General features: G+C 37.3%; 1 protein-coding gene across 1 annotated transcript in view; it reads right to left on the reverse strand.

The window, feature by feature from the left end:
• KMT2E (lysine methyltransferase 2E (inactive)) overlaps nt 1-19,760 on the reverse strand; it is a 62,360-nt gene that overhangs the window by 20,564 nt on the left and 22,036 nt on the right. Inside the window, 10 exon segments of the mRNA XM_056339529.1 lie at nt 1,366-1,475; nt 1,700-1,817; nt 2,885-3,015; nt 4,446-4,658; nt 6,217-6,255; nt 7,485-7,657; nt 12,633-12,691; nt 13,630-13,710; nt 15,436-15,665; nt 15,998-16,109. Coding sequence (XP_056195504.1) covers nt 1,366-1,475; nt 1,700-1,817; nt 2,885-3,015; nt 4,446-4,658; nt 6,217-6,255; nt 7,485-7,657; nt 12,633-12,691; nt 13,630-13,710; nt 15,436-15,665; nt 15,998-16,109 — 1,266 coding nt within the window.

Here is a 19,760-nt window from a genome sequence, read left to right on the forward strand (position 1 = left end):
TATTTGCTTAAAAGATGGAAGACATCTAAAACCTTGGTATATCCTGGATGGAAATATAGCTACCACATTAAAGAGATCAAGATATGCATCAAAGGCACAATGTTCTTGCTTTACACAAAGACAGCAGACAATTCACAGAACAAGCACACCGGCAAGAATTCAGAGGCACTTCGTACAATTTTAAATTCCACTTGGGTACGTAGGAATGTTATTCAAACACATTCAACTTACACAGGCTTCAGCTGCAGGTACTAAACACAATTACTACATACTTCTAAAAGGAGAAATAACCGCCCAAAAAAACCCCTACCAATCAGGCAGTTTTTCAGGTTGTCTTCATGTGAGGCATGTAGGAGTGTCTACAACACCTGAGAGTGTAAGGTGACTTAAGCTCAACCGAACCCAAACTGATTAATACAAATAGTACTCTTTGGACATAAATACTTCAGGTCCAGAAGTAGTGAAGGCATGACCACACAGCATCCAAGCTGAACTACGAGCAGACCACAGAAAAGCGCATTACCTTGGTGTTGCAAAACAACTGGACTGCTTCTGTACACAACCAAGTGCACATATAAAAATAAGCTCTCCATTGCCTCAGTTTCCAAGGTTAGTGTTAGCCTAGGGGTTCCTGCACTATGCACCTATACCCTAGAACATTTCCTACGAGCCAAGAGAAACCATTACTAGATCGTACCACTCAAAGGCCTTACTTTGCCATCAGATTTCAAAGAGTTTGAATAACAGTCCCTATATACGTGAACAGAACTTCGTGAATTATTTCCTTTACCATTTCAAAACAATGCTTACAATGTCAACAGTTTACTAGAGCTTTCCCCAATTTATCAACGGAGCAGCAGTTATATTCAGGAAGACGTGTAACAGGTTATAGAATCTAAGGCACTAAGCATTCAGTGTATGTGAACACTCTTAATCATATATCAAACACAACTTATAACTAAATTCCACAGACACTGTCTTCCTGAAGTTATGCTACAGAGGCACTCTGCAATAAATAGGGCATTACTGTATAATTCTACATTTTCTTCCCTCTACTCTCCCCACACTATGGGACACCTACACACAATGAATTCTCATAGTACATCTTTATTCATATTCACCTAAGTTCGCACGTTTTCCACATCATTTACAAGTAACTGCAACATTGCTGAAAACGGCAACAGATACGCAGTAAATACAAATACCAAAGAAACCCTGCCCACACACACTCTGTTCATTGTAAATACAGTGCTTAAGGAGCTCTGTGTTATTAGAGCATGCAAGAAAGCAAATGATGTAAGAACAAAGCCACTCTGAACTGCAATGCAGTAGATGTATTTTAGAACAGCATGCTCAAATACTTACCAATTTCCATAATCAAAATCAAATGCTATAGTAATCTCTGCTCCCTTTGGAATGTTATGGATGGAGTAAATATAAAGATGAATTGTTCCATCTTCAATTACGTGCCTCACCTACATTCAAGAGAACATAACTATATTATAATGAAATCATGAAGTACTTTGGGAAGTGGTTTTTGTTTTCGGGGGGGTGGGGGTGTTTGGTTGTCTGTTTGGGGGTTTTTTTTAAGTGCCTGTATAGAAATTACAGGGATTGCTCAAATTATCAGTTGGGACACTCAAGGAAAAGGAGACTTCTAAGTAAATAAAGCCTACTTTACCTTTATGTATATGCTCACCTCTGCATTTGGCGTACATGAACGCCTGATGAATCGAGCTTCATTTCCAAAAGTCCTTGCATCAACACACATTTCTAGCCCATGGAATTTGGAGTAAAACAAAACAAATGGGTATGGCCTGAAAAAGATGCAAGAAAACCAGGGGTTTATAATTTTTAAACATGTTACGTATCACTTACTCTTCACATCAGTTAGTTTTGTAACATGATGTTTGGCATGCTACACCAAATTTGTGGGTTAATCCGAGAATGACATGTTTGTAATTTAAGCTTCAGGACTGTAACTGGTACATTCTCTAGTTCTCAGAATACTCAAAGTCAGAGTTACAGCCCTGAATATAATTCTTCTGCAAAGGATCTAAAGGGAGGAACAATAACATGGCAAGCACTTAATGTGGAAGAAAAAAGGTTAAGATTTTTCATCTTTCTTAAGCTTTTCTTATGGCACCTCCTAGAAGGAAACTCAGGTAGAGATTTAGGTGCCTCAGAGTCATCCAAAAAAAAATATTAACACCTCCACATCCCTGCCTAACATCTGCAGTATCACTAGCACCCAACCCTCCTCAAGAAAAGGGGCATCTAAACACTTTGCTAATGTGTGCTTTAAGTTCTTCTATTACAAGTGTCAAGGAATCCCTCCATCTTTACAGAGCAAAACTTCTGCGTTTTATCTCCTCCAATAGTATTGCATGTCTGTGCAGTTAATGCCAGCACTGAAACTGATCCACAGGAAGAAGCAGCAGCCATGCATAGCTCAGGAACTTAACCAACTAGAGAACTCCAGCAGCAAAATCTGCCCCCAGTTGACCTGTGTCCAATTCCATTCTCAGCCTGATGGGTTTAAAATCTAGTTCTCTCACAAAAGAGAACATCTTTGCCATTACCTTCTGAATTATTTTAGGATGGTAGAACCTGCCAATCTCTGGTTTAAGGTCACAACTACCCCACTGAGAATGCAGGATCCTGTAACCAGGGAAGAACAAAGAAAAACGAAACCAACTCCTGAACAGATCTGTAAGGATATCCGGAAGAGAAGGGGGAGACCAGATTCCAACTGCAATTATTTTAAATCACATAACATTAAAATGCAAGACACTGCTGGCAACCAAGACCCAGCTGTACTTAAGGCAAGAGTTTGGGAAAACAGCATTTTAATGGTTACCTTATTAAAATATTTGGAACAGACCTTTTAAAGAAATATCCATTAGCTTCGAATTGTTCTCTCAGCATGAACTTCCCTCTGTATTCAATAATAAGTGCATCAGGAGGCAAGTCTTTGGCGGCTTTTAAAATTTTCTTGTTTTTTTGCACGTAACTCTATAAAGACAGAAGTTAATTTATGGAGTATCATTTTCAACTATTTTTCCATTATTGTTAACAGCAGATTATACTTTCACAACTACTGAACAATTCTGCATGAAAACACCCTCCTTTCTGTAATTAAACCTCCAGACTGATTTCGTCAAACTGCCCTGTTCCCCTGCCAACAGAACTAGTTATGAATTTAGATTCAAGGGATGCTTTAGCCCTAGTTCTCCAGCACATGCCTGAAAATCAAAAGACACTCATGTTCTCACAATTCAAGCACTACATCCCCTAGTGCACTTAACTCCCATCACTACTAGCATGAACTGCTGCATTGTTTCACATAACACTTTCAGAAGGCTTTAATTCCTTCAAACAAAAGAAAACATGCAGGCATAAAAGGACGTTCATGATTCATTCAAGGAAAAATAGACTAGAAAAAACAACAATAGTAAAAAAAAGAATCCTGAGAGTTTCCAAATTTATTTTCATGTCTTTAGGTGGAAGGACGGCTTTTACTTAAAAACCAGTACATACCCTGACAATTAGTGAACTCACACCTCTCAAAACTGTCATCACCAATCAAAAAGGAAATGGCCTTTACGTAGGCAAAAGGCTCTCTAAGCAGGGATATTCCTCTAAGGAGGGTGTCCCATACGCCATGATGGTCTTTGAGGAAAAGAAGCGAAGATGCTTCCATTAATCTGCTACAGTAACTACTCCTCGAGATTTCTTCTACAAAATGCTAAGATCTGTTACATGGCTCTGATTTGAAGCTGGTTAAGTAATTGATATTAAGGATAGGAAAAACACATCACACAGTTTCTTCATGAACTAGAAATTACAGGATCACATGAGTTTAAAAAAAGAAAAAAGAAAATCAGTATCAAGTATGACCTACCACCAGAAATAGCCTTCATGAACAAGTAAATGAAATTCTATCCTGAGTACCTGAACATCCAGAACACTTACCACACCTTAAGAAAGATGTGAACAATTAACATGTTGATATACACAGCAGGAAAAAAAGATTCCAACTTTAATGCTTCTATCTATTCTAATCACTCCTGATACTCCTCACAGAGCAGAGAAACAACAGCAAAGTTTACTGTGTAATGTCCACCACAAAAGACAGTCCAAGGACAACTCAGTGTTCACACTCAGACTAACACCTTAGCTATTTTTGTAAGAGCTGATATGGAAGTGTAAATAACCAGAGGTGACACAGGATGTATAAAAATCAATTACAAATACTGAAAAAGCTGTTAAAACTCTAATGCTTAGATCTGGTGAGACTAGATACAGAAAATGAATGTGAAGTTGTGTCACATGTATGCCCTCCTGCCCTTTTTTTTTTTTTTTTCCTTTCAGGCTTCTAAACAGTTATCTTTGTCATGGCACGAAACCAGCATGCAGTAACACAACATGGCACAGCTCATTACCTCTACTGGAGGCTTGAAAATCAGATTGCTGGTGCTGACATCTTTTTTGTCATTTCCATTGCCTAATCTCAGAGCTATTTTTTGTGCCTCCCTCTGGACACCCTCACTGTACTGGTTATTATTTGCTTCTTCATAACGATCCATCCACGCCTTGATTTTAGTTTCCCATCCGAAGTTTGAACTGTCAGTAGGATCAATCTCTGGAGCAGAGCCCTAGAAATTAAAAGCGGTCAGATATTACAAGGTAAGAAAAAGATACTAAAATTTAAAAAAACCCAAGTCTACAACAAGACACATAACGAAGGGCAAAGGTGCGCCATGGGTTCAAGGTTTGGGTTTTTTTAAAAAAAGTCTGGTATAAAATTCTGCATTACTCACAAGCACTGAGTTGAATTCAGTAGCATTACATTTGTCCTTTTAGGAATTGCATCATTTCATAAATACTGCCCAAATTCAGGAATACATTCCCCCTTTCAATATGTATTCTAGCTTTTAGTGGGATGAGAATAGAAACTGACATTGCTTCCTCCCACAGCTGCACTGCATCATGAATCTAGGAGGGCTGGAGTTGGAGGGCCAGATCTCCCTGCCTACTCAACTTTCCTGAACATATGCAAAAGAACTCTAGCTTCCATTCTGTAATAAACAGATCTGATTTTCCCCTTTCAACTTCACATCTTACATCTACTACATTAAGGTTGTGACTCTAGTGTTACAGGCTTTGCACAGATCATTTTTCTCCCCTTATCTGGTCCTCACTAAACAATTTTCTTCTGCGGTGCTTCAGATCCTTCCACTTTTAAAGAAAGTGCCATAGTACCTCCAAGACCTCACAAGCAGCAGCCAGGCTGCAGCCAACCAATGCTCCTTACGGACAGCAGCAGCAAACCAATGCTCCCTTTTCTAGCCACCTGAGCAGAGACACTATTAAACATAATAAAACAGCAAGCAGTTCAGCAGTTCAATTTACCTGTTCAGATTTCTTTTGTTCATCAAGAGAACCATACACACAAACAACATTTTAAAAAGTATGATGCTAAGAAAACCATGAAAAAAGCAATGGAACCTTACAAGCACCATATTCAAAAAGCACAGAATAGATTTTCTTCCCCAGTTGTGTCTTCACTATTTGCAAGTCACATCTTATAAAGCTGAAATGTAAATTGTGTCCCACTTGTTTCTATATATCCTAAGGATGAATAAACTATGGGAGATACCTAGTTTCAAACCATGCATATTTTTATCTCACAGACAATTTAAGGACTGCTATAACACTTAAATATTACAAAGCAGACATCCCAACATGATTCCTTAAACTATGCCAGCACTAGCGAGTAGAGTCCCACCAGATGAATACATGGAGGTATGACAGAGCAGAACCGCTAGTTTAGCTTTGAAATGCAATATAGCCACTTCGTTCTTTTGCTGCTTAGAGCTATGAAAGGCTGAAGCTACCAAGTTCAAATAAGATGTGCACTCAAATTTACTCCCTTGCATAGCAAAAACAAGCCCTAATTCCTCCACTGGCTCTTGAAAACCAAGCATTCCCAGAATAAAAATTTACACTATACTATTTCAGTTAGCTTCCCAGGACATAAAGATGTAGTGCTCATACCTTAATTTAAAATTACTACAACGTGTATGTAGCACATTTCTTACTGAGAGTATTTTAGTGCTTAATGTGTAGCCCCAACTGCACTCTTGATGCTTCGTGTTATTTAAGTAAGGTACAATTAAGGTTTAAAACAAAACCCAAACAAAATCATGTTACCTTTACTCGTGAAGATTTCCTGGATCCTTCTCGAAATGCCTGAAACAAAAGTAAGTATTTATTTTCTTTGGAGGACATGCAAAAATCTCTTAAGTAATTCAAAATCTATTAATGTATTAACAGCTTTTCAATAAAACATGGAAGGCAACAACAGAACAAACTACATTGAAATCCCAAGGCGGCAACAGGTTACATCTCACAACACATGTTCTAAAAACCCATTCAGCATTCTAAGCTAAGTACACACTGGATGTCAGAGCTAGTCATCCAGGTACCACTACCTTTCTCCCCTGTTACAGTATCACTCTAGAATTTCAGAACTCAAGGCAAAGAAACTAAAAAGATACTTACAGAATACCCCATGCCCATCACATAAACCTGTAAATTGCCCACTCACGATTTATGGAAAGAGGGGAAAGGGAAGCAGGTGTCACAGACATCCCATAACATTAACTTCTGAAAAAAGTTTGTAATTCTACAACAGAATCTTAATTCTTTCAAACATCTCACACAATGTTGGGAGGTAACAGAAGAATGCGATAGTAAATTTACATTCGGAACTATTCATTCAAAGGAAACATTTTAGTCAAGATTTCCAAAGAGGTATCAATAACTAATTCTGACTTAAATTTTAAGTTATCATCCAAGCCAGTGAAACTGAACTGCAGAAAGGAACTGGTTAAGTTTAGGAAATCCCATGCACTTTACTTCTTCAATATATTTGTCTTCACATGTGTTACATTGTTTACACCTATAGCTAAATAGTATAATGTCAATATCCTTTTTACTCAAGTAGTTCAGTAGCTAACTTTCTGACAGTACAGTTCCACACAATTTCAACCCAAATAAATCGGCACGAAGTCACATCAGGACAACTGACAGCAAGTATTTCTGAACCTAAAAGAACCCCAACTGAAAACTTTCAGACAGAGAATCCTTCTTTGGGCACCCAAAGCTTGCTCTGCCCAATCTGTAACTATACCTAGTGGTCCAGTAAACACAATTCCTCCTTACAAATTCTGCCTCAGTTGTAAAATTGAACTTTCATGGCTAGTACACATTAACTTGAATTAAGAGCAAGGGTGCGGGGAACAGATAGGGAGGACTGTATCATTTACCGCGGAGTATTACATTTCAAGCTAAACCCAGGTAGTAAAACATTATTAGTAATAATAGCCTGATTTTTAAAACCAGTGTCTCTTGGTAAGAGATGTCACATAGCTATAACCTGTAACAGAGTTATAAAAGGAGAAATTACATTCACTTACTTTTTTACATTTTGCTATGTTCTGTTCTTTCTCTCCACTTTTTTTCCTTTTCTTATCATTGACTTTTGTAACTCTTGTAGGAGTTAAAGTAATTGTAGTTGGTGTATGTTGAAAAGCAGTATACAGTTCCACAGGAACCTCATCACCACTCTCTGTTGCGCTGGTATCCCCATCTTTAAAACAAAGAACATCCTGTAAACAATCAAATACTGCAGAAAGAACATTCACTAGTTACTCTACGCCTGCTTTTAAAATATAAAAATGCATACTGACAAACGCTTCAAGCACTCACATGCAAAATTCACCCACAGTTGCAACAGCATGAAAATGAATGACCAATGAGAAGCTGGTAATTAACAGACGTTTGTTTGTAACGCCAAATAAGTAAAAGATACCAGATTAATTCCTTCCAAAGAATGGAATTACATTATCATATTCAATTATAAACAAAATTAGAATCAGAACAAAAATGGTTAAAAAAAACCTAACTCATTCATTTATATATAGCTTTTACTTGTAATATAGCTTTAGAATTCTTTCAGATGACTGTATTCTAGATGGGATTAAAATTAATGACTGCCCAGCATTTCTTGTAAAGCCCTATTAATCAGTCACATGTAAGTCATAATCAACTATTTCAGCTGCAATTCTCAGCATCAAGTGCCTTTTTCAGGGTAAATATGTCAGTTTAGCCAAAAGCCTTCTCTTCTCAAAATCCCACAGCAGTAACATTCCACTACTCAGCAAAGAGAAATGTGAAGTTTATTTTGTTAAAACAAGATCATACACAAACTGACAAGATATTTTTTCTTTGTGCTGTGCACCCACAGACCTAAAAGCCAAAGCCTGAAATTTAGCATACATCAGCATTTATGTCAGACAAATACATTTCCTGACCTGGAACAGGATTACCCTAGTTCTGTCAAGACAAAAGGCTGTGAAGTATGGGGATGATTGGAAGAGAGATGGTGCGCACAGACAGGAAACTGCTGTTCACATGTCCTCAGTACAGGCTTCTTGGATTTTAGCAGCTTTTCCAAATATTCTGCCTTCAGTAAATACATTTTACACTAAGCAAGACTTTTTCTGAAACTGCATAAAAGCAGGCTTTACAAATACTTCATGTGAGAGCAGAGAAAGCACTTCTTCTGTGCTCAGAAGGATGTTGCCTTAATCAGTGCACTCAAGCCCTAATTCTTGAAACCTTCTTTACTAAATAAAGAACTCCAGCTACTGGTTACTCTGGATTTTCCTTGCTCACAACATTCCTTAACAGGATTCTTCTGTGCATAGTAACCAATCCAATTTTACCATCTTGGTTGTTCTTTTGAACAATTTATTAGGTATATAATTATACTTAATATATTAGGAACCAATGATGTTTTCTGGAAGTGTTTATCTCTGCTGGGACTATTTTCTGAACTAGCATTAAAAGAACCACATAGAAAGAAGAAATGTCTAATCAAAGAAGAACGAAGAGCAGAATAACTAATGACCGAGAAATCACACCCAAGGCCCTCTTGAAATTGTCAGTGTTTGTAGTACATACACTAGTGCCTACAGAACCATTATGTCACGGCAAAACACCACCACCCCCCAACACAGTCTTCCTTAGGGAAGCAACATTTCAAAATTGTTGTCTACACTGTGTCCTAACTTACTGTAAAGAATAATTACCTAAACTGAACATATAATTACAGAGTTGTTTTGAGACACTCCTTCCTAACCTACATAACCTGCTTTCACTGTAAAGAGCCTCAGTAGAGCACACTAAGGGAAGATTTTGCATCTTGGAAGGCAAGATACAAACTCTACAAATTTCGTAAGAAGTTATGGGCCCAGACTCATTTCCCCATAAGCAGCAAGTGATTTCATCAGCACCAATTTCAAGACCAGACAGCTTGAAGAAACATCCTTGAACAAGTTACACATGTAGATCCTGTATCTTTAGAACAAAATAAACACCACACCACACACACACCCCCTGCAACAAAATAAAAAAAATGAAGGCCAAAAGATCCAGGATACTGCTGAGTAGGGGCTTAACAAAGGTGCTCACTCCACTGAACCACAGCAAGTAATCCAATGCACAGTAAGCCGCAACAGAATTACACCTTCATCCCAGAACAAAAAAACAAAACAAAACAAAAAACAACAAAACCAACACCACCACATACAACCACAGGCCCCAGAACAACAGGCTACAAATGCTGCCAGGAAAAAAGGTGATGTGGTTACGCATAAAAGCGCAAGACTTTCACAAAATTTTGTATTGTGAAACGTTCACTTAAAAGCCCTTTTCTTGAGGCAAACCAACTGATCTACTTCTTGCTTCCCACTGTTTACATTTGGATGCAACATGGCTAAAACAGCTATCTTCAGAAATCTTAACAATAAAAACTATTACACCATAAAGTACACTCATATCTAAGTGAAAAGTCCCACTATACATAAACCTAAAGAAAAAAAATACATACATATATACACACACTCCTACTCATCAAAAACCAACCAAACAGTCTAATCTTACCTTTAATCAAACACCTGTAACTTATTGCTAAGTAAGTTACAAGTAACATTCTGCAGCTGTTGAATACTTAAAAACATTGAACAGATACATCAAAACAGATGCCACTTTTGCTTTTCCTATTTGGAATCATTATGAAAACTGGCCAGTTCTACTAGTGTCTCAGGGTAGACAGTCCATACTCAGAATTACTTTAAGTCTGGTTGAAACATATATTATCAGTCAACATACAAGAAGTGCATTTAAGCCAAGTAAATGTACTGGCTAAATAAAACCAAACAAAAATAATAAATAAATCATAAATAAATATAATAAAAATTAAAAAATAAAAAGTAGAGATGTAAGCATACATTCCACATTATGTATTATAAATCACAGTAATTATACTGCACCAGCTAAGTCTTAAGACTAATTTTTTACATTTTTTTACTCTGTTTTGATACTTAAGATTTACCATTTATTATCTCTTTTCCTACTGAATGCATAGAACAGATTTAAAAGACTGATCATTAGGATTAAGGAGGGCTGAACACTAACTTCAAAGGTAAAATCTCTTCAGCTCCTGCTAAGATTTTGACTATCTCTTCCTTTAAGTTTATAGTAAATAACCACATAGTGTGGCTACAAATCCTAACAGATGACTTAAATAGCTCGGGTCATCAAATTCCCCTATCCTGGATGTAAATTCAGGTTCATCCTCACAATACATCACACCGCTTAGCAAACTCATTAACTCCAAATGCATTATAAATGTACTTGTTCTATTATTTTAATAGAATCAGCAAAAATAAATTCCAACATTCCGAAAAAAAATAATAATCTGTATTATCTACCCGGTCAACAAAAGCTTTACAAAGTTAAGTCTGGTTTTGTTGAAACAAAACAAAAATTATCATGGTTTTCTAAGTCAGTCATTAATGCCTTTAAGGGACTTAATGCAGCTTAGCAGTGATTAGCAGAAAGCACTGACTGCACCGAGAAGCGCTATTAAGCCCCACACGCTTCTAGGCTACATCATACTTCAGAACCTTCTGAAGGCATATGAAGTAGGCAGCAGGACCTTGTCTACATGTTTTTTTAAAAAGAAATCTTAATGCACACACTCTTGCACATACCCCAGTATTTCAAAGACATGATCTGAAAGTAAAGCACGTTAAATTTAGGAGGATGACTTCCTCCCAAATTATGACTTTTTAAGAGCTTGAAAGCACCACCTGTCAATCAGGAAACCAACAACACATTTTCATATCATAATCACTTAGGTTGGAAAGACCTTTGAGACCATCAAGTCCAACTGTTAACCCAGCACTGCCAAGTCCACCGCTAAAGCATGTCCCTAAGCACCACATCTACTTGTATTTTAAACATCCCCAGGCATGGTGATTCCACCACCTCCCTGGGCAGCCCATTCCAATGCTTCACCACCCTTTCAGTGAAGGAAAGTTTCCTAATATCCAGTCTAAACCTCCCCGGCACAGCTTGAGGCCATTTCCTCCTGTCCTGTCACTTGTTACCTGGGAGAAAAGACTGACCCCCACCTGCCTACAGCCTCCTGTCAGGGAGCTGCTGAGAGCAGTAAGGTCCCTCCTGAGCCTCCTCTTCTGCAGGCTGAACAGCCCCAGTTCACTCAGCCGCTCCTCACAAGACTTGTGCTCCAGACCCTTCCCCAGCTTCACTGTCCTCTGGACACGCTCCAGCACCTCAACATCCCTCTTGTAGTGAGGGCCGAAAAGGGAACAGAATATTTGAGGTATGGCCTCACTAGTGCTGAGTACAGGGGGACAGTCACTTCCCTTGTCCTACTGGCCACACTGTTTCTGATAGAAGCTAGGATGCCGTTGGCCTTCTCGGCCACCTGGGCACACTACTGGACAGAACTCCTGACAAGTCAGGCCAGCTGGGTTTTGACATTCTACAAACAGCAGGAGAGCTAATTTCATAAAATATAGAGACTGAAATAAGTACTTCCAATACACATTTCATCTAGTTATCAAAAGCCAAAAAAAATCTCAAAACATCATGCAATTGTATTATCCAAGGTTAGCAATTTTTGTCAAACAAACCCAAAACCATACAAATATACACCCCTAAATCTAGAGCAAACCAATAAGAATCAGGATTCCCTCTCAAAACTATGATAGATTGTTTTAAATCTCAATTATGTAATTTTTAGAGACAGGAATATCACCTGCAATGGAGTCATTTTAAGAGATTAGTATAAGGAAATGAGTAGTCTACACTATGAAAGAATAAAAATTACAGAGCTGTGAAATATTTTTTTCTTCCACCTTATCTTCAGTAGCTTACTCAAAGGAGTCTTGTTATTATAAAAGCCACATTCATTATTATGAAACTTTAACGATGTTCAAACAGGTTGAAGATTGAATCCACTGTGATAAGAAAAAAGGCAGTAGTGGCAACTAGCAAAACTCATGGGACTGCAATGGTTCTGATATAATGTTATCTTAGTAACAATGAAGTCGATAAAAAAATCAGTTGATTTACTGAACCTTATCTACTGAAGACTATCAAAATTGCAGGAACCATGTACACACTCTTAAATCTATAGTTGATGTAATTTTAGAAATTTTACTAAGGAAAAATCTTTGAACTTTGCTCACCTGACATATTTTCCCTTTTCCTTCGTTGCAACAGCACTGCCCTTTCTTTATCTAAACTCCTGAAATTAGAAAAGAGATTTTATTCCATTCCTCACACTTACATATCAATTTATTAAAACAAACCTTTTCATAGTTACCATTTTCCATTGACTATTACAGAACAAAACCAGCTGCATGTTTAGATACTTAGAAAAACATCAGTTGTGCACTGTTCCATTCTATTTTAATGCAAAGCACAGGCATACAAGTATCCAAATCACTTCAAATATAATGAAAACTTGATAGCACAGAAGACAGACTGACAGTCCGCAGATTACAGGTAAGCAGGCATTAAACCATTTTCCTGCAGATTCTACACAATTGTCACAATACGATACAAATACTCTACAACAAGGTCCAAACTATTGTCAAAAATAAAAAATTAATTTATTGGGAATTAAAATATTCTGCACATGTCTTTATTCACTGTTTAATTAACAATCTGTAATGTAAGTAACAAGTAGCACTTTATGTCACAGGACAACGATGATGTCAGGTATTATCTACCTACCACACAGTCAGAACAAAATGCCTTCCTTGTCATGTCATGACTAAGTTTGAGGGCAGGCATACAAATACATACTCGTTTCGGAGCAAGAAATCCTTGAAGTGAGGTCTGCAGCATATTGGAATGGGGCCATAAAAACAAAAGACACTGAAAACTACTGGTAGGGCAGCTGACCTGAAAACACCATTGTTAAGGGTTCTCAATGTATGACAGCCATGAAACAAATATGGAATGGCCCGTCTATGTATCAGTCTGCCTGAGAAAAGATCCAGGAATCACCGCTGTTTTGCTGAGTGCTGCCTCACGAGGTGAAACAATAACTACTGTGAACAAGGGAAAAGTAAGATCACCTCCATCAAAAAGTTAAGCTTTTCCCTGTCGATTGTTCCAGTACCTCCCCTTTTTATAGTCTCTAGTTATTTAGAGTTCACAATCAACCAAACTACTCACCTTGGTTGACAACGTTCACACAGATATATGTCAGGAATATGCTGCCTGTCAATCCCCATACAGTCAATGTGCTGCCAGACGCTTTAAAAAATAAAACCAAAAACTTTTAATTTTCAGTACAATTTTTAAAATCGTGTGCATAATACAGACACACACACACACACACACACACACAAAGAGTGCGAGACAGTCTTTTTTTTCATCATGATCTTTACTCAGATTGAATACTGCCTAAAACTACATCTCAATCACTGTCTTCGCCACCACTCTGCTAGCTGATTTTCTATTCCACTGATCACTGTAATTCCAATCTTGTTGCTGTCTCCCGGTGTCTCTCTGCTTCTTTAGACTCATTTCCCTCTTGGAAATTTTTCTCTAACACTGGAAATAAAAAATGGCAAATTATCACAATAGAGAACAAGATCGAGACAAATACCCTCAGCAACAAGACTTATGCTTTACATTGTAACAGGAGCATTGTTTTTAAACAAAAGGATTCCATTTCCTTTTATAAATATATGCATAAAATACTATTTTTATTTTTCTATATGAAAATATATACAAATATATGGTTTTATTTACTTGTATGTTTTGACAGAACATATAAACATATGGATTGCATACACACACCCCACATGACTGGTAGCACTGCCACGCAGCATAGGAAGAGCTTTAACTGGTTCCCACAATCTGGGAAGGGAGGGTGCTTGCTGGACTGAAAGCTAACCTAGGACAGTAGTTTCTGCTCATTCCCACATTGCTAGAAGGAACTGGGATGCAGAAATCATTATCTTCCCACTTGTGAATTTATCACAACTCTCTTGAACTCCTCACAAAGAATCTCTTCTTCAAAATAAGCAGACCCTACCCAAGTGCTGATTGTTACTCATTATTGATGGTCCTTGATTCTGATAACATTTTCCCTCATATTGAAGCTTATTAAGATGTTCTTTCAGCAATGGAGCTACAAGCAAGCTTGTTACGTAAGCAGATGGAATCATGCAGCTCAAATTACTGTTTTAATTACCTCTAACCATCATTTTAGAAATACACAACGATCTAAAATTCAGCAGCATTTGTTAAACACATTGAATGTAAAAATACAGGTTAATACTGAGTAAAGTCCAGAAACATAAGACTTGTTCCCAAGTCATTTTTTCGAAGTCCGATAGCACCTGCTTACTTTACTATGACAAGCAGGTGCTTAAGCATGAACACAGAAGTTTAAACATTTAACTTCAGCTTCTCCAGTAAGAATCTAGGTTAGTCCTTCCATAGTTAATGCAATTCTTAAAACTATGTCCTTTGAAAATTAAGAGTTCTTATCAGAAAGATCATGCACAGAGAAACCAGTATGTGAGAAATTTCTTTCAGATTATTTTGCATCCTGCAAGTTACTTGATTTACATATACATAACTTACAAAGATGCTCTGCTACTCAGTATATGCAGATTAAGAACCAACCCCTAGGCCTTTATTTTACCATACTAACAAATAACTTGGACAAAATTCCAAAGTGATCTCCTTTTTAAGAGAGGAAAAAGATACTCTTACTAAACAACAAGGCACAAGTCAAGGCATGAACAAATTAACACAAGTAGTCAAGGCAGACTGGAAACAAGTATAAAACACTCACTGGCCTTAACCAACCAACCAACAAGCCATACAACCTTCAAACACTGCTTTGATGGAAGGAAACTTCCTATGACTCAACATAATTAAAACACCATTTAATTACATTTCCTTTCAATGCAGCTTTAACTTTTAAGTAATTTTTACCTTTTAAATTATTTTAGTATTCGTTACCTGCATTTGTCACAACAGATCATATATCCATCATCATGTGTAAAGCCACAAATGCATCTGGTAATATCAGTTCCATAGCTTCCATCCTCTGACGTACTGATGGTAGTAGCACTGGAGGTTTCATCAAAGTTGGGAGTGGTAAATATGCCTACTTCATTCTTGCTTATAAGCACTGATGGAGGAGGAGAAGCTGGAGGCGTTGGAGGAGGCCGAGCACCATAGTTATGGTCCTAGATGTTTGTTGAAAGATAGTTATAGCTCTTAAATGTTCATATGCTGATGGTTATTAAAGCCAGAGTATAAAAATTCACTCTGTAAAGAACTTCAGAGACTTATTTTTATTAATAGTTTAAAATCTAGTCATTCTTGTTTTCTACCTCCTCAACATGTTTTTACATGTAAATGCATTGTGTTCTGCATTCTACTTCTAACCAACCATCTTGAGCCAACCTACCCAACTCCCAGTAAGATATAAAAATGTAAGCATGAATCAGTTTTTGCAGTTAAGAACAGCAGATTTTACATAACCCATTTTATACAGAATATTTAGCATGAAACTTACTGCATAGGGCAAACCAATGTAACTGTGTGAATGCGAGCTGCTGGTATACAACTGGTGCGGATAACTGTTCGATTTTTCAACTACCACAGGGCTAGCTTCTACAGATTCTGGTCTGCAAGGCAAAAGACAGAAGAAATGCAATTATGTACTTTGTATTAATAAATTATAGGTATTTCTTGCACAACTTATCATTAATTGCCTGCTGATCCTGTTTTAAAGGAGCATACAAAAGGGGAGGGAGGAAACAACCCCTGCCCCCAACAGCTCCCTCAAAAAACCCACAAAACTAACCAGAAAAAAAAAAGGAAACCCAACCTCCTCCTTTCATTTAAAATGAAGCTTCCAGAGTGGCAGAACTCAGACCTCTATAGAGCTAGAACTTTTTCTCCAAAAAAAAAAAAAAAAAAAAAAAAGGCACATGCTGAATCACTGGAACAGGAAAGCATGTTAGAACACTTCATCAGGGAGTCATCAGTCTGTACACCCAAGTCTAGAGAGTTGTAACAGAGGCTGCAGAAAGGACTTCAGCTTAATTATGACAAAAGATAGAAGCAGTAGTTCAGAGAGCTGCAGACCAGATACAGCCCTGCACTACCACCAATCCCACCCAATTCTGCAATGACATCTAGTGGCCACGTTCACACGCCACCAGCACGAACCAGCCCACAAGGCAGCAGAGCACTGTTTCTACAAACAGGAATCCCAACTAGGGAAAAATTAAAGGCAGCGTATGCATTTATCTTTAAAGGGAAAAAAAAAAAAAAAGAGATAAAAAATTGCAAGAGGTGGTTTTGGAGTGAAAGGCAGTGTCTTTTTAATATATAAATTATGGTTTTATATGCACTAAACCATGCCACCAAAGACAAGAAAGATAAAGGAATACCAAAATAGGAAGATCTTTTAAAGCACTAGTATACCTTCACCACCTTTCCTCAGCAGTAACATTCACGTGTGCATGCAAGCACACACATGACTGAGACACACTTGTGGTCAGTAAATTCTAGTTTTTTCATTGCATCATAAGATTCAATCACACTAGGACAAACTTCTAAATGGACCCAGTAACTTTTTCTTTCTCTTTTTTCTTTTCTTTTTTTTTTACATTTTTTTTCTTTTTTTTTAACATTGGAAGGCAGGGGAATATATCAATACCTAAAACAGAAGTGGCTTTTGACTTGCATCTCAAATCAAGCCCGTTTCACTTTTCCCATTTGCAGTTTTATTATGTATGAAGTCTACTTCCCCTCAGAAATATCTCAATAATTCCTTGAATTGATTTTTTAATGAAGTTGGTATTTCTGAATCTTAAGTTAAAATAGATACCAGGTTTTTTTCTTAAGACGTTGAGATACTAAATAGAGGCTTTTCTGTTACGCTGTGAAGTGATACTAGTTTGATTTAAAAGGACACCAGCAACTTAGATTTGTTGGTAACACTTTCTGTAAGAGTATAATTAATCATTAGCTTTCTGAAAATAACATACAGTATTTTCACATCGACTTGAAAGTGTCCTACTAATGTTTTTGATGGCCCACTTCTTACTGGCTTTTCCCCATGTGAGGTTACTACACAATAAAAGAAACACTAGTTAAAAAACACTATTGGGTGAAGACTTTGGTTTCTAGAGTCCAAAGAAAAAACATCTTTTTAAAAACATTCATGTCTAACAGTCACCAGCTGCATTTTTTTCTAGTGAGCAAACACGCAAGTGCACAAATCAAAGTACTGATGTTAGAAATACAACTTCTGACTGGCATTAGACAAAAACCAACTCTGATGACACTTGCCCTTCGTTGCCTTCTAAACGCAGAAAAATCTGTATTTACTCTCTTACACCACTTCTCAACTGAAAATAATTTTATTCAGAGCTTGTTGGAACTATCTTCTAGAAGCAGCCCAGAATTTACCAGGTTCATTTAACCCATGACTGTAAGAAAATCCATACAAAGTTGGAAAAGCTGTGCCTTTCCAACAGATTTGCCATTATGCATTTACTGACATGATGATTTATGCAGTAATCATACACCATTAATGTCATGCAGTTAATCCCTCTAATGATCTAGCCAATCAAAATGCCAATGAACGAGGCATTTACCTATCTATCCATCATAGCTAGGACAGAAATTATGGTTCAAGAGGGTCTTGACCACTGTATTCCTTCTACTGCTATACTTCAACATTTACTGAATGGGACAAGCAGCAGCACAGCTACTCTTATCTACGACACATTCAGTGCTCAACCTCAGTCTTGTTTGCTTCACTATACCGAAAATAACTCAGTTTTCAGAGCAGGAAGGCTTACTGATACAGAACAGTGTGCAGAATTCAGGTATAATCCATCCTTCAACAATGCCACAATTAATTTAGGAGAATTTCCTTCATTAAAAATAAATATTAACATGACCTAAATACCAGCTACTTAAATATGGGAGAATTCAGTGAAAGATACCAGAATGGCAATGTCCTAAAAAAAGAGGTCATGCGTTATTTCATCTACTGACTACAAAAATTAAAAAGGTGTGGCAAGACAATACACTCCCTGAATCCATTTCTACCTACTCCAGCAATTTATAAACCACTTAAGAGAAACCAAGTTTAGTATTTAGAGGCATAACAGCTGTGGGAAGCAGAAGTATTAATCTTCCAAAACCAAAATACTTAAAATAAATGTATTTACCCCCAACCATTTTAACACTTATAGACCAGATTCAGAGTACAGGGTTAAAAGCAAAAAGCACAGCTTCATCTGAGCAAGGAAAGCCAGAAAAAGGGTGGGAGAAAATTACGCAACGCAAAGGCAATTAAACCTTTGTATTATAAGTTTTAACAAATACAAAATTAGAGCAGAATCAGCTTTCAGAAAAACTTTTTTTCAAATGTGTATCCAGGGGAGCCACAGATACTTCTTATAACAGATAATCACCAGAGCTTTGAATGTAACTCACTGTTCCATTTACCCACTCAAATGCTAGACCAGGGTGGGCAATACTGTGCAGAAGAGAAGAGAAATATGGGAAGGACATGGTGGAACATTTACTGAAGCTAGGAATTAATCATCACAGGTTCCCTTTACAGTCAATAGAAAAGTGATATTCATCCCATAAGCAGTACAGAATGACTATGATTTCTCACACAACTACAGAAAACCTTCTAGCTTTGGCAGACAGGTCTGCCAACGCTTTAATATGCCCTGCACTGAACTCCTTGTTCCCTGCCTTCCACCCACCATGTGCATGACCCTCACCTTAAAGAGAAAACATACACCTCTATACTATCATTTGTCCAAAGGTCAAGGCCTTGCTCTTAGATAAGCATCTCAAAAATCAAGTTTTGTGAAGGAATACCCCTTGGTAAACTATTTCATTGTACAGCTGATTAAAGCATGAGATAGCACTTAATTTAAAAATGGCTTTGTAAGAAATTTTGTACTCAAGTAGCAAGGCACTAACTACTGTATTATAGACACCTACCCTAATCTCACCATTGGCATTCTTAAGAGCATCCCAAAAATCAAGTTTTCAGGAAGAAAAAGCATAAGCATTCAGATCTGAAATACTATGAGGTTTCCCTTCTTGTATTTTTGAACATAAGCCAGTTCTTTAACAGACTGAGGTACTAAGCTTGTCAGCCTTCTGAGCACACCACATTTTTCAGCTTCACCTCAAGCAAATGCACACTTAAGTGTCTAACTAAGGGAGATATTTATGGCATTTTTAGTTTTATCAAAACTGAAATGTCAGTATTACAATATAGTGTATTTGAA

Source organism: Falco biarmicus, chromosome 5 (assembly GCF_023638135.1).
Source record: "Falco biarmicus isolate bFalBia1 chromosome 5, bFalBia1.pri, whole genome shotgun sequence".
Taxonomy (NCBI): Eukaryota; Metazoa; Chordata; class Aves; order Falconiformes; family Falconidae; genus Falco; species Falco biarmicus.